Consider the following 12,306-nt stretch of genomic DNA (forward strand, 5'->3'; position numbering starts at 1 on the left):
TTTTGCTAAGGTACAAATAGTTTGCAACACACGCTGAACTGGAATAAAACATTTTTTAGAACACAGCTGATCAACCGTCTGCTTTCACTTTTGAATGAAGTTCCATTGCAAGAAGTGACCGGACTACTTGCGGAGTGATATGAAAGACGTGAATCAGAGGCACAAAACCCGTTGTCCTTGACAGCGGTCTGTTATACATAGCAACAGTCTGTTATCCAAAATTATAACGGTTGGGAAGGCTCATTCAAGTGAATGAGCCTTCCCAAACGAAATGATAAGATGGGCAACTCCAGGTAGCCGGTGTCCACCAGGGCATTTCTGTGTCCAAGTTCTGGCTTGAGAGTAAGGCGTGACAGAGCCCAAAGTTCTCAGTACTTGACTAATTACTCTGCAGACTGCGTGGGGAAGAAAGGGCGCAGTAGGGGTGACACTTGCATAGATGACTGAGCGTCCTGTCACATTATCAATACAGAAATGACAAGCGAATATCACCCATCACTCTTCTTAGTGTCACTCACGCTGACATGAGATTTGCAACTTTGATGAAATTCAATTCAAGGGCTGTAGACTTCGATGCTAGTGTATTAACTTTGATGAGAAGGTCTAGGAAGGTGGGTGTGTTTGGAAGACACAAAAAAGCATGTGTGTGTGTGTTTGTGTACATTGCATTTTTGTGGGTGTCTTATGTACAGTACTTGATTATGCATTACACACTGGTGAGTGTACATGGGTGTGTTTTATGTTAGTCATTAATTATGTATGTGTGTGTGTGTGTGTGTGTGTGTGTGTGTGTGTGTGTGGGTGGGTGTGTGTGTGTGTCTGTGTGTGTGTGTGCGTGCTTACTTGAGTCTCTCGCACATTCTCCACAGTGAAGTTGAACCAGACTCTGAAGCGCGGGTTGCACGTGTCGGGCCTGATGAACAGGTCAAACTCAAACTCACTGATGTAGTCCACTCTTCCCAGGTTACCTGCAAAATGCACACACACACACACACACAAAGATACAAACACACTCACACACACACACATACAAACACACACACAAACACACACACATACAAACACACACACAAACTCAAGCAAGCACACACACACACACACACACACACACACACACACACACACACACACAAACAACATAAATAGAGACACGTGTATGTGGCCACACACACACACACACACACACACACACACAGGAAAGAGCTGTGAGTTGAGACCATTAGACTGGCAGTGGGCCAACACTGCGTCAGTGGCCAGCCAACCCCCCCATTCAGTGCATCAGTGAAAGAGGGCTGTTGGACAAGGGCAAAGTCCTTACTGAGCACGGCTAACCGCTAACTGCTCTCACATACATAGTGTCTTCCACAGTACAGGGGACAATCCAACCACGACCCATACACATTTATAATGTATTGCTTCCTAACTGAGAATATACATGCCGTCATGTACATGCAGTTAGCAATTCCAAAGAAGTTGACATGCAAGACATTTAAAGTAAGTTTTGCTCAGAAGTTCATGAAATTATTACCCATGTGATCACTGACTGATCACTGATATTTATTGTGTTTATGGAAAGAAGACAGAAAAAAACAGAGTCATTCTGAGTACAAATAGTTTATTAAGACATCCATTTACCATGTAATAGCTACAATGACTGTAAAATTAGATTTCTGCATGTGCACCACAGGCAATAAGAAAGGGTCAATTGCAATCTACATTCACACATTATAAGTAAAAATTGTTTTGGTGCATTTTCCAGGAATTTGCCCTTCCAACATTATCAAATGAATTATTACAGCCAGACATGGTAAAAAAAATAAATAAATGTTTTTACCATAACCTCTTAACATTTGAAGCATATCTATCAATGTCAAAAGCAAGCTTGAAGATTCTGGGTATGAAAACTTAGTTTATTCTAATCTTGTTTTTTTGTAATGGATATGTATTTCAAGAATGCAAATTGAGGATTGTTTTGTCGTGTTCTTTTTGTTAGGTCAAATTGTCTGATACAAAACATTTAGGAATGTGGGAGCAATTTCAGATCTGCCATGTCGGTAGGTCAGAATGTGGGAGCAATTTCAGATCTGCCATGTTGGTAGGTACATAAGTTTTCACAGACATGAGTCACTAAGCGCTTCACAAGGGCAGACAGGAATACTAAAACACAAAATATAATGTATACAGTAATACCAGAGACGGTTGTATATTAAGGATCTTTGGTAATACTATGCAAATGATGTAATGGGCCCTATGCTCTGATGGGCTCCCGGTTTCACAGAGGTACATATTCATTATGTTTACCTATCAGTATATCAAAGGTGCACTCGTTAAGTAATTGGGGCTGTTCTCCTACTGTCCTATTCTGCATTAAAACAGACCGCTTAACCCTTACATGCTAAACATGCTAAACATGCTGCAACAGTCAAAATAAGTGCATAGAATAGACCACACAGTGTGAGTTCAGAGAATCAACGCAGGTTCTGGGCACGAAGTGCATGTGAGATAAGAAGGCATGTTGGCCTGTCACGGAACACACATGTCTTATTTGACATGGCAGGTAGCTGGTGGGGCGGGGGCTGAGTGAGCAGTTTGCTCGGTGTTGGGGAGACATTTCCCCGCAGACTAATTAAAAGGCGGCGTAATGAAGTTAAGATGTGCTGCATGTGTATATAGGGCCGCCGACGTGCAGATGTGGATGGGAGACTAACCCTGTCGCCGCTCTACCTCAGTACACAGACACACACACACACACACACACACACACACACACACACACACACACACACACACACACTGCACACACACACACACACACACTCACACACACACACACACTGCACACACACACACACACACACACACACTGCACATACACACACACACACACCACACAAACACAAACACACACACACACACACACACACACACACACACACACACACACGCACACACACAGTTCTCCCTGAAGGCAGACAGGAGGATCAGTAGACAGGGAGAGAGAGGATGGGGGGGGGGGGCACTGTCTCCTCAGACACAGCTCTGGTGACAAGTCGGACCGATTTCTACGTTAAAAAACAACAACAACATGCAATTAAAATGATCAGCCTCTGAGGGACTGCCCGTCACAACATGGAGACCAGCAACATAAACACAGCTAAGGAGACACCGCCCTGACACTGATCTGCAGGTGAGTAACTCCCTGATTCTTTTCTCTCTCTCTCTCTCTCTCTCTCTCTCTCTCTCTCTCTCTCTCTCTCTCTCTCTCTCTCTCTCTCGTCAGGCAGATCTTAAGGAGTTAGCACATTTCTCTCTCTCTCTCTCTCTCTCTCTCTCTCTCTCTCTCTCTCGTCAGGCAGATCTTAAGGAGTTAGCATTTTTCTCTCTCAATTCAATTCAATTCAATTCAAGAATGCTTTATTGGCATGACAAGCTCACTTATATTGCCAAAGCAGTTATACAATAAATCTGAACACATAAAGTACATGTCAATAGATTTTCATAAGAATAAAATAAATAGGTAAAAGTAAAATAAAATGCAGTGTATGATGCAGTGTGTGTGTGTGTGTGTGTGTGTGTGTGTCTGTGTGTGTGTTTATTTGTCGATATAGGTCACTCATTGTCCCTCAGATTGTGGCATGTTGATACATACTGGGCAGCAAGATATGCTTTATCTCCTTCTCCTAATAGTATCTTTAATTTTTAGGAATTTCTGAGTTAAATTTGTTGAAGAAAAGGTTTCTTGTTTGATTGAAGGATGTACATTGTAGGAGGAAGTGCATCTCTGTCTCGACCTCACCTGTCATGCAGTAACCACATGTTCTGTGTTCTTTTGGTTGCCATGATTTTCTTCCTTTTTCTTCCTTTTTCGATTTCCAATTTGTGGTCACTTAGCCTGTACTTGGTTAGGGTCAGTCTCTGTTTTCTATCTCTGACAGTATTAAGATATTCTGCTAATTTATATTCTCGGCCAGATAGCATTGTAATCTATAGCTATGATGACTGGACCCCATACTTCACAACCATACAGCGCAATGGACTGGATGACACACAAATATTTTAAGCCAGATTTTAATTGGAATTTGGAGATTATAAAATGTTCTTTTAATTGCATTTAGGGCTCTTCAAGCTTTTTCCTTTAGTGCATTCACTGCCATGTTAAAACTCCCTGATGCTGTCATTGTTAGGGGTGTAAATCGGAGTCTTCATGACGATTCGATACAATATCGATTTCTTAAGCCAATGATTCGATTATTTTCGATACTTCTGAATTCCCCACGATACGATTCGATACGATTCAATACTCAATATTTTTACATGATATCTATGAAGTTTCAAATAAATCAACAAAAGTTTGGAATGTAGGAGCAGGTATCTAAAGCCTTCGTTCTCTGTGACACAATTAAATACAGCCTCATGTCTTTGCATATAAAAAAAATGCAATGGCCTTGCAAAGTGCTCGACAACTTTTGAGTGAAAAACGTTGTCAGTGATGTGGCAGGCTTGGAAGCCTGTGCTCTCGCCTTTAATACCATAGCGCCTTTTCAGGTGTGCGGATAGATTTGACGTAGCCGCAGTATCTTCTCTCACACTGACAGTCTTTCTCTTCGCAAACGGCAACATCTCTTACCACTGCTTCATCTGTTTTTCTGAAGCCAAAATACTTCCACACCCATGACTTGACGCCGACTGGAGTGTGTAAAATTTCGCTTTCATTGCCAGAATGCTCTAAAGGTACCATCGCTCTTGAAAGTCAGACTCAACAAAACAATGTGTGAAACGTAAGTAACGAATGCGTCTGAAGTGGTGTGAAGTATAAGTGAAGTAGACAATAATGAGGTTAGCGCCACCCGCAGCTTAGGACTAGGTAGTGCGCTTACATCGGAGCCATAGACAGAAAAAGAAAGGTCGGAGCTAATGCTGAAAATAGATAGGCAAACAAACAGGTGGCAAAATAAACACATTAATCGATACTCTTGCGGACGAATCGATGCATTGAATCGTCGGCTGCATAATCGATGCATCGATACGAATCGATTAATATTTACACCCCTAGTCATTGTTATACCTAGGTAGGTATAACTCATGGTGTGGTGGATTGTAGAATTGTTAATTTTAAATTTGTGTTTGTTTTCTTGGCATTTGGGGCGCTTGGAAAATCATTACATTTGTTGTGTCTAGGTTTATCTCTAGGGCCCAGGTCTTACAGTACTTTTCTACTATGTCTAACTGTAGTTGTAGACCTTTTTCAGTAGCAGACAGTAGAACCAAGTCATCAGCAAAAAATAGAGACTTCACCTCTCTATCTAGGAGGGAGAGGCCAGGACCGGGACATTGCTCTAACTGGATAGCAAGTTCGTTTATATATATATTAAATAACGTCGGACTTAAATTACAGCCCTGACGGACACCTCTTTCTCTCTTTCTCTCTCTCTCTCTCTCTCTCTCTCTCTCTCTCTCTCTCTCTCTCTCTGTCTCTCTGTCTCTCCCTCTATCTCGTCTGCTCTCTTTCTTCAGAGACTGGTGGTGGTTTGTAGGTTGTGAGGTTCTATCTCTCTTTGTGTGGTCTTCTCTGGATGCCGTGAAAGTTCACTAGGAAGTTGACCCTTGTCCCAGTGTGGAGACTGCAGTAGGCTGATGGAGATGCTGTCCCAGTGTGGAGACTGCAGTAGGCTAATGGAGATGCTGTCCTGCAGTAGGCTAATGGAGTGATGGCCCAGTGTGGAGACTGCAGTAGGCTGATGGAGATGCTGTCCCAGTGTGGAGACTGCAGTAGGCTAATGGAGATGCTGTCCTGCAGTAGGCTAGTGGAGATGCTGTCCCAGTGTGGAGACTGCAGTAGGCTGATGGAGATGCTGTTCTCATCTCACTCTCTCAGACTCTGCATTTCCCAGACACTGTGGTGGTCTTAATATTTCTCTCTCTGCTATTTCCCAGAGACAGCTGTCAGGTGTGGTGTGTAAGGACCTAATGCTTTTCTTCTTCTTCTTCTTCTTCTTCTTCTTCTTCTTCTTCTTCTTCTTCTTCTTCCTTCTCTCTCTCTCTCTTTGCTCTGTCTTTTCTGGAGGCTGTTATGGGTTGTAAGGAAGTTAACATATCCACCACCCCCTCCACACACACACACACACACACACACACAGACATAACACCACCACCACCACCACCGGGAGGGGTGGGTGGCACTGGCAGTCTGTCCATGTGGTGGCGGAGGGGGAGCCTCAGAGGCGAGCACCTGGCGCCAGGTAGCAGCAAGCTAATTACTGACAGATGGGGCAAGCACCACACTGTCAGTGCAGATCACTCTCTCTCTGCCTATAGAGGAAAAACAGGCTGATCCACCCACCAACCAACCAACCAGCCCTCCACCCTCATCTCCTCCACCCAGCCTCACACAGCTAACACTCCACCCTCATCTCCTCCACCCCAACCACCAGCCCTCTACCCAGCAGCCCTCCACCCCGCCCCCCTCGCACCGCCACAACCACTACCACAACCACCGCCACAACCACCGCCACAACCACTACCACTACCACCGCCACAACCACTACCACAACCACCGCCACAACCACTAACACAACCACCGCCACAACCACCACCACAACCACCGCCACAACCACCACCACAACCATCGCCATCAGCACCGCTAACACACCACCCTCATCTCCTCCACCCGCACCGCACGGACACAGGAGCACCGCCATCTTTCCGGTCGGTCCCCTACTGACGGACAAAATTCTCCACAAACTACACAGAGCGCAGACGCCTCGCCGTCAGAGGGCCATCGCCAAGGAGGTAAGCCATTAAAAAACAGCTCTCGCTTTCATTCTGAGACAAAAGCAAGTCATAAGGTGAAAACGTAGCATGCTGAGAGTGTGTGTGTGCGTATGGGGTGGGGGGGGGGGTGGGGGGGAGCGGGATATGGATACGCCTCCACAGTGAGAAGTGTCGGCTGTGTTTATCTTGGTGACATATGACTGTGTGTGCAGCGTTGTGTCGTAGCACTGTAAGACCAGCTCCCTACTTGCTAATGAGTGCTGGCGTCTCATTCCTATGTGCTGGATGCAGAATGTAAATGCTTCTCCCGGCAAAATGAATATTGGCACTTTGGCTGATTGGAGTGGCAAGGGCTCTCCAGCAAAGCACAATACTGTTGGGGGAGGAGGGTGTGCATGGAGATGAAAATATTCAGACTGAGTTGAACAAAAAACCCTAAAAGACTAATAGGATAAGATCAGATACAACCTGAGTCAGTAAAAAGCTATGTAAATGGCACCAGTGTCATACTAAGCACAGTTTGTTCTAAGTTCTAAGTTCACTTACTTCAAGAACTAAACATGAGAACACAAAACAAAAAGAGTGGGGAGACAAACTCTGGAGTGAGGGAGGGAGGGAGAGAGAGAGAGAGGGAAGTGAAGGACAGGATTCCAGCTGCTGGGTGAAGGAGAGTGTGAGTGTGTGTGAGAGTGTGTGAGTGTGTGTGAGAGTGTGTGTGTTCACACCTGTTCTGTCCAGATGCGTGTGTAATCTATCAGCTCTTCTTCCGCTGCATTAACCATTTATGGAGCTTACGCTATCACATGTCACACACACACACACACACACACACAAGATTGATCACACACACACACACACGCGCACACACACACACACACACACATGCACACACGCACGCACGTTCAGACAAATGATGAGTCTATTCATTTCTTTCAACTACTCATGCATCGATTATCCTAATATTTCTGGAACCTTCAGGCGGAGAGCAACTAAAAGGAATAACGTCTGACACACACACACACACACACACACGCACACACACACACACACACACACACACATGTGTATGTGCCCGCGAGCCAGAAGGGCCTGCCAGATATGGCCCCTGCATAATTCTACATGTGTGTGTGTGTGTGTGTATGTGTGTGTGTGTGTTTCACAGGTAAGAGGGAGATCCCAGGGGAAGTGTGTGTGGCCTGTAGAGGACTCTCCCCTCCTGCTCCTCAGGGGGTAACTGCTGTGCTGTGTGGACAAGTGGAGAGGAGCACAAGGTCGCTATATAACGTAACAGCACAGACCGCAACCACCAAAGTCAGAGCCACCTTCAGCACCATGGACAGTGGCAGAGCCACCTGCAGCACCACGGACAGCGGCAGAGCCACCTTCAACACCACAGACAATGGCGGAGCAAACTTCAGTACCACGGACAGTGGCAGAGCCACCTTCAGCACCACGGACAGTGGTAGAGCCACCTTCAGCACCACAGACAGTGGTAGAGGAAACTTCAGCACCACAGACAGTGGTAGAGGAAACTTCAGCACCACGGACAGTGGAAGAGCCACCTTCAGCACCACAGACAGTGGTAGAGGAAACTTCAGCACCACGGACAGTGGAAGAGCCACCTTCAGCACCACGGACAGTGGAAGAGCCACCTTCAGCACCACAGACAGTGGTAGAGGAAACTTCAGTACCACGGACAGTGGAAGAGCCACCTTCAGCACCACGGACAGTGGAAGAGCTGTCTCACTCAAGCCATAGGAGTTAGAGACTTGTGCAATGCCTGTGCAAAACTACCCGACTGCTAAAAGAGCAAGATACAGTGTCGGGGAAGTTGGGGGGGGGGGGGGGGGGGTTCTTTTGTTGTTGTTTTTTAATATTTACAATTTTACATCAAACATTCGTGCTGAAGAAGGGCGTCTGCCCCAAAACATCCATGGGGAGATGAAAACAAAGTTTAAAAAAGAGCTGTGAGTCCTATGCTAACGCATTCACTTTGTTGGCTAACATGCAGATAACCTGATAGGCTATGGGTAGCGTTTTAAGCTGGGACAATGCTCTGCATTCAAACAAGCTCAAATTCACGTTGGCATGGAATGTTTTATTTGTCAAAGAATAACCGAACGACCACACTCATTTAAACTATCCTACTATCCTATCCACACGCCTGTTAGAGACTGACTGAAACTAAGTCACTTAAACAAAGATAGAACTGGGAAGGAGGGGATAATTACTGTTAAATTGCATAAAACACATCCAAGTGGATGGATTGCCTTTTTATGAACATGGCCTAAAATAGCCTTATCATCCCATAACCCCAATGGACTAATTATTTGTTCTATGTTTGAGTTTGATTGAGTCTGTTTAAAAAATGTTTACAATCCACTGTTCATATGTTCATACTTTAGGAGGGTGGAGGGTGGAGGAGAGGGGGTTGTATTGTGTTAAAATCTTTCTTTTTTGCAACTTTAATTAAATACTGTAGTTGTTACAAACAAGGTGTTTTACAGATTCAGTAAGGGTAAGGTACCGAAATCAAGTACCGATGAATACCGACACTGAACCTCAGGCACCGGTACCGATATTGGTTCAAATGTGATGGGTACCCAACCCTAGTAGTTAGATGTGACTGACTTCTCCATAAGCCAGAGTTGCTGTGTTCATAAGGTAACATCATATTGCATATATAAGCGTTACACAGCTTCACTGACACACTGGTTTTAATCTCGACCACCTGGACTGAACACCAGGGTTATTTTTCTCATCTAAATCCACAGAGCGCGGTGATGCTGTCGCCGCGGCGACACTCGGGGCGGCCGCGCCACGCGTCACTCAGCCATCCGCTTCGGAATTAGGATGCAGCATGGGCCGGCTTCCTCCCGGAGCAACATGACAAGCTGGCCTCAAGGTTATACGCCCGCCCGCGCTGACAGGCAAATATATGACGCGCCATTGATTTCAGCTTTTAATTTTATGGTGCCTAACTTCAGATTCAGACTGCGATGCTCCCTAAATCAATTCCGTGTAGCCCTACCGCAAGTGTTCATCAACCACAAACAGCCACAGCCAACCTAAAGTCCTTGGTTAGCACAAAGCCAGTAAACCGTTATTGGCAGTCACCTGCTATTAGTAATGTCTCCGCACACGGCCAAAAGGACAAAGCCGGATTTTTGAAACTTATTTGGTTTTGAGACATTAGAGGGGTAAAATAATGAAGGCAGTTACCGAGCAGAAAGGAAAGAACAAAAGAAGAAGGAACAAAATAAACGAGAAAAGAAATGCCGTCCTTTTCCATCATCACTCAGCTTCTCCAGGGGGGAGGCCTAAAACCTCCGTCTCCCTCTCGGAAGACTCCTTCCTCCCAGGTTATCCTCCATATGAATCATCATCCGCCATTCAGACCAACCTATGCAGCACTTAGCACTTAACAAATTGAGTTTGAACGGCAGCAGTGTAAGACGGTACCCCAGCAGACCGGAGCTCAGGGACGCCTGGGGAACGCACGGCACCGTCGGGGTTCCGCTCAGTTCAGACGCTTTCGGAGCTTTTCTCTTGTCTTTTTTCTCCTCCCAGAAAAGTGTACTTTTAGCCGACAAAAGCCAGCCTCAGCGAGAGGCCTGTTCTCATCTGAGCAGAGTTAATTCTCTTTGTGCTGTCAGGAATGAGAAATTTCATAAAAACAAAGATTGGGCTGCCTGATCGTCTGTGCATATGTTTGTGCCTTTTGTGTTTCGCACATAACGGTGAAACTAGCATCGCGAGGCATCTGTAGAAAAGTATGTGGGCTATATCTGCAATATGAACACCAATAACTGAGTGCTCCTTCACACAATCTGTTTTTCAACCAACCCACATGCACGGCACAGTGTAGACAAACAAACACAGATTTTCAAACAAAACCATTTATCCTTCTCATCGCATTATTAGAATTCAAACATACACTCATCACAGAATAATCACACGTACACAATTCAATTCCAATTGAAAATTCCCAGGGGAAATAACAGTAAAAATGCCTCTAGGACAACAGAGAGAGAGAGAGAGAGAGAAAGAGAGAGAGAGAGAGAGAGAGAGAGAGAGAGAGAGAGAGAGAGAGAGAGAGACGGTATAGAAGGGCTGGCCATATGTGTGAGAGAGTATGAGAGTGGGGGGCTGTGGCTGTGGAGCCTGCTTGTTGCAAGGGCTGGGCCACACATGTATGTGTGTGTGTGTGTGTGTGAGACAGGGATGGAGCCTACTGCCAGGGCTGGGTCAGTCATACATGGACAAGAAGCAGCAAACATGACTAATCTAATCCCATTAGAGCCCAACAAGCCGCCCCAGCAGCCATAGTGGCCAGTCTAGACCAGCCCAGTACTACAAGCCCCAGCAGCCCCAGTGCCCAGCCTAGACCAGCCCAGCCCAGTACTACAAGCACCTCTCCCCCCACCCCCACCCCCCTTATATTTTGTAGATAGTACTCATTTTTGGTTTTCATGAGCTGTAAGCCGTAATCATCAATGTTACAACAAAAAATGGCTTGACATATTTCACTTTATATCTAATAAATCTAGAATATATGAAAAGTTCACTTTTTGTACTAAATTAGGGGGTCAAAATGAACATTTCCACAATATTCAAATTATTTGAGACCCACCTGTATACCTCATATCAAACAACGTTCACATGGCTAGTCCATTTGTCAAATCTAGCCTAACCTTAAATCAGAGCCTATTTGTTGAAAGTAGAAATGAAATCGAGATCACTTTATCAGTGGGAATGGACAGTAAGGGAATAAACAGCACGACCCCTCAGCAGTGGAGGTAAGGATGCCTGTAACGATGCCTTGGACCGTCTGGGAGACAGAGACCACCTGCTGATGTTGTGTCCTCTACCGCATCTGGACGCAGGCATCTGCAGGCTCTTTTCTAGCTTCGCTGGGTTACAGCTAACAGTGGAAATTAAAAGGCACTCGGTAGAGGAGGACACCTCCTGGACACTTTTTCTCTCTTTCTCTCTCTCTCTCTCCATATCTCTCTCTCTCTCTCTATTCTGTTTTTTCTCTTTCCTTTTTGCCGTGCGCTCTGTTTCATTATTGGAAAGCACATGGAGCTCTGCTCCGGGGAATAGAGTGTGCTTGGATTCCCGGACGCGAGGCAGCTGATAAAGGCGGAATTGATTGGGATTTGAGGAGAAGCCGCCTCCATGCTTCGGACCCCGAGCTGAACCGTGTCTGTAACACTTTTTTGCTTTTTTTTTTTTATTCCTTCTATCTTTTTTCCTTCCACCCCTGCAGTCCGTCTGCCATCTGGGCGGCCAGCCTGAGCGTCTGAAGGTGCAGGAGCGGGCAGCATCAATCTCCCCATCGCCCCGTCGCGTCGGCCGCCTCCCGCTACCGCTTCACCCCATCTGCAGAAGATTAAACAGCAGTGACCTCCAAATGTGTGGCTCTAACAGGTGTCCGAATAACTCCAACTGCCTGCAGACATCCACACCACATTACACCACAGAGCAGAGGAGAGGAGGGGAGAGGAGAGGAGAAGAGAGGAGGAGAGGAGA

General features: G+C 45.8%; 1 protein-coding gene across 1 annotated transcript in view; it reads right to left on the reverse strand.

The window, feature by feature from the left end:
- Positions 1–12,306, reverse strand: part of agbl4 (AGBL carboxypeptidase 4) — a 356,944-nt gene that overhangs the window by 326,516 nt on the left and 18,122 nt on the right. The window contains exon 3 of the mRNA XM_076277992.1: positions 844–968. Coding sequence (XP_076134107.1) covers positions 844–968 — 125 coding nt within the window. The remainder of the gene's footprint in view (positions 1–843; positions 969–12,306) is intronic.

Source organism: Alosa pseudoharengus, unplaced genomic scaffold (assembly GCF_046254945.1).
Source record: "Alosa pseudoharengus isolate Yale_2024_CS ecotype anadromous, Long Island Sound unplaced genomic scaffold, YU_APseudo_1.1 YU_APseudo_1.1_scf_11, whole genome shotgun sequence".
Taxonomy (NCBI): Eukaryota; Metazoa; Chordata; class Actinopteri; order Clupeiformes; family Clupeidae; genus Alosa; species Alosa pseudoharengus.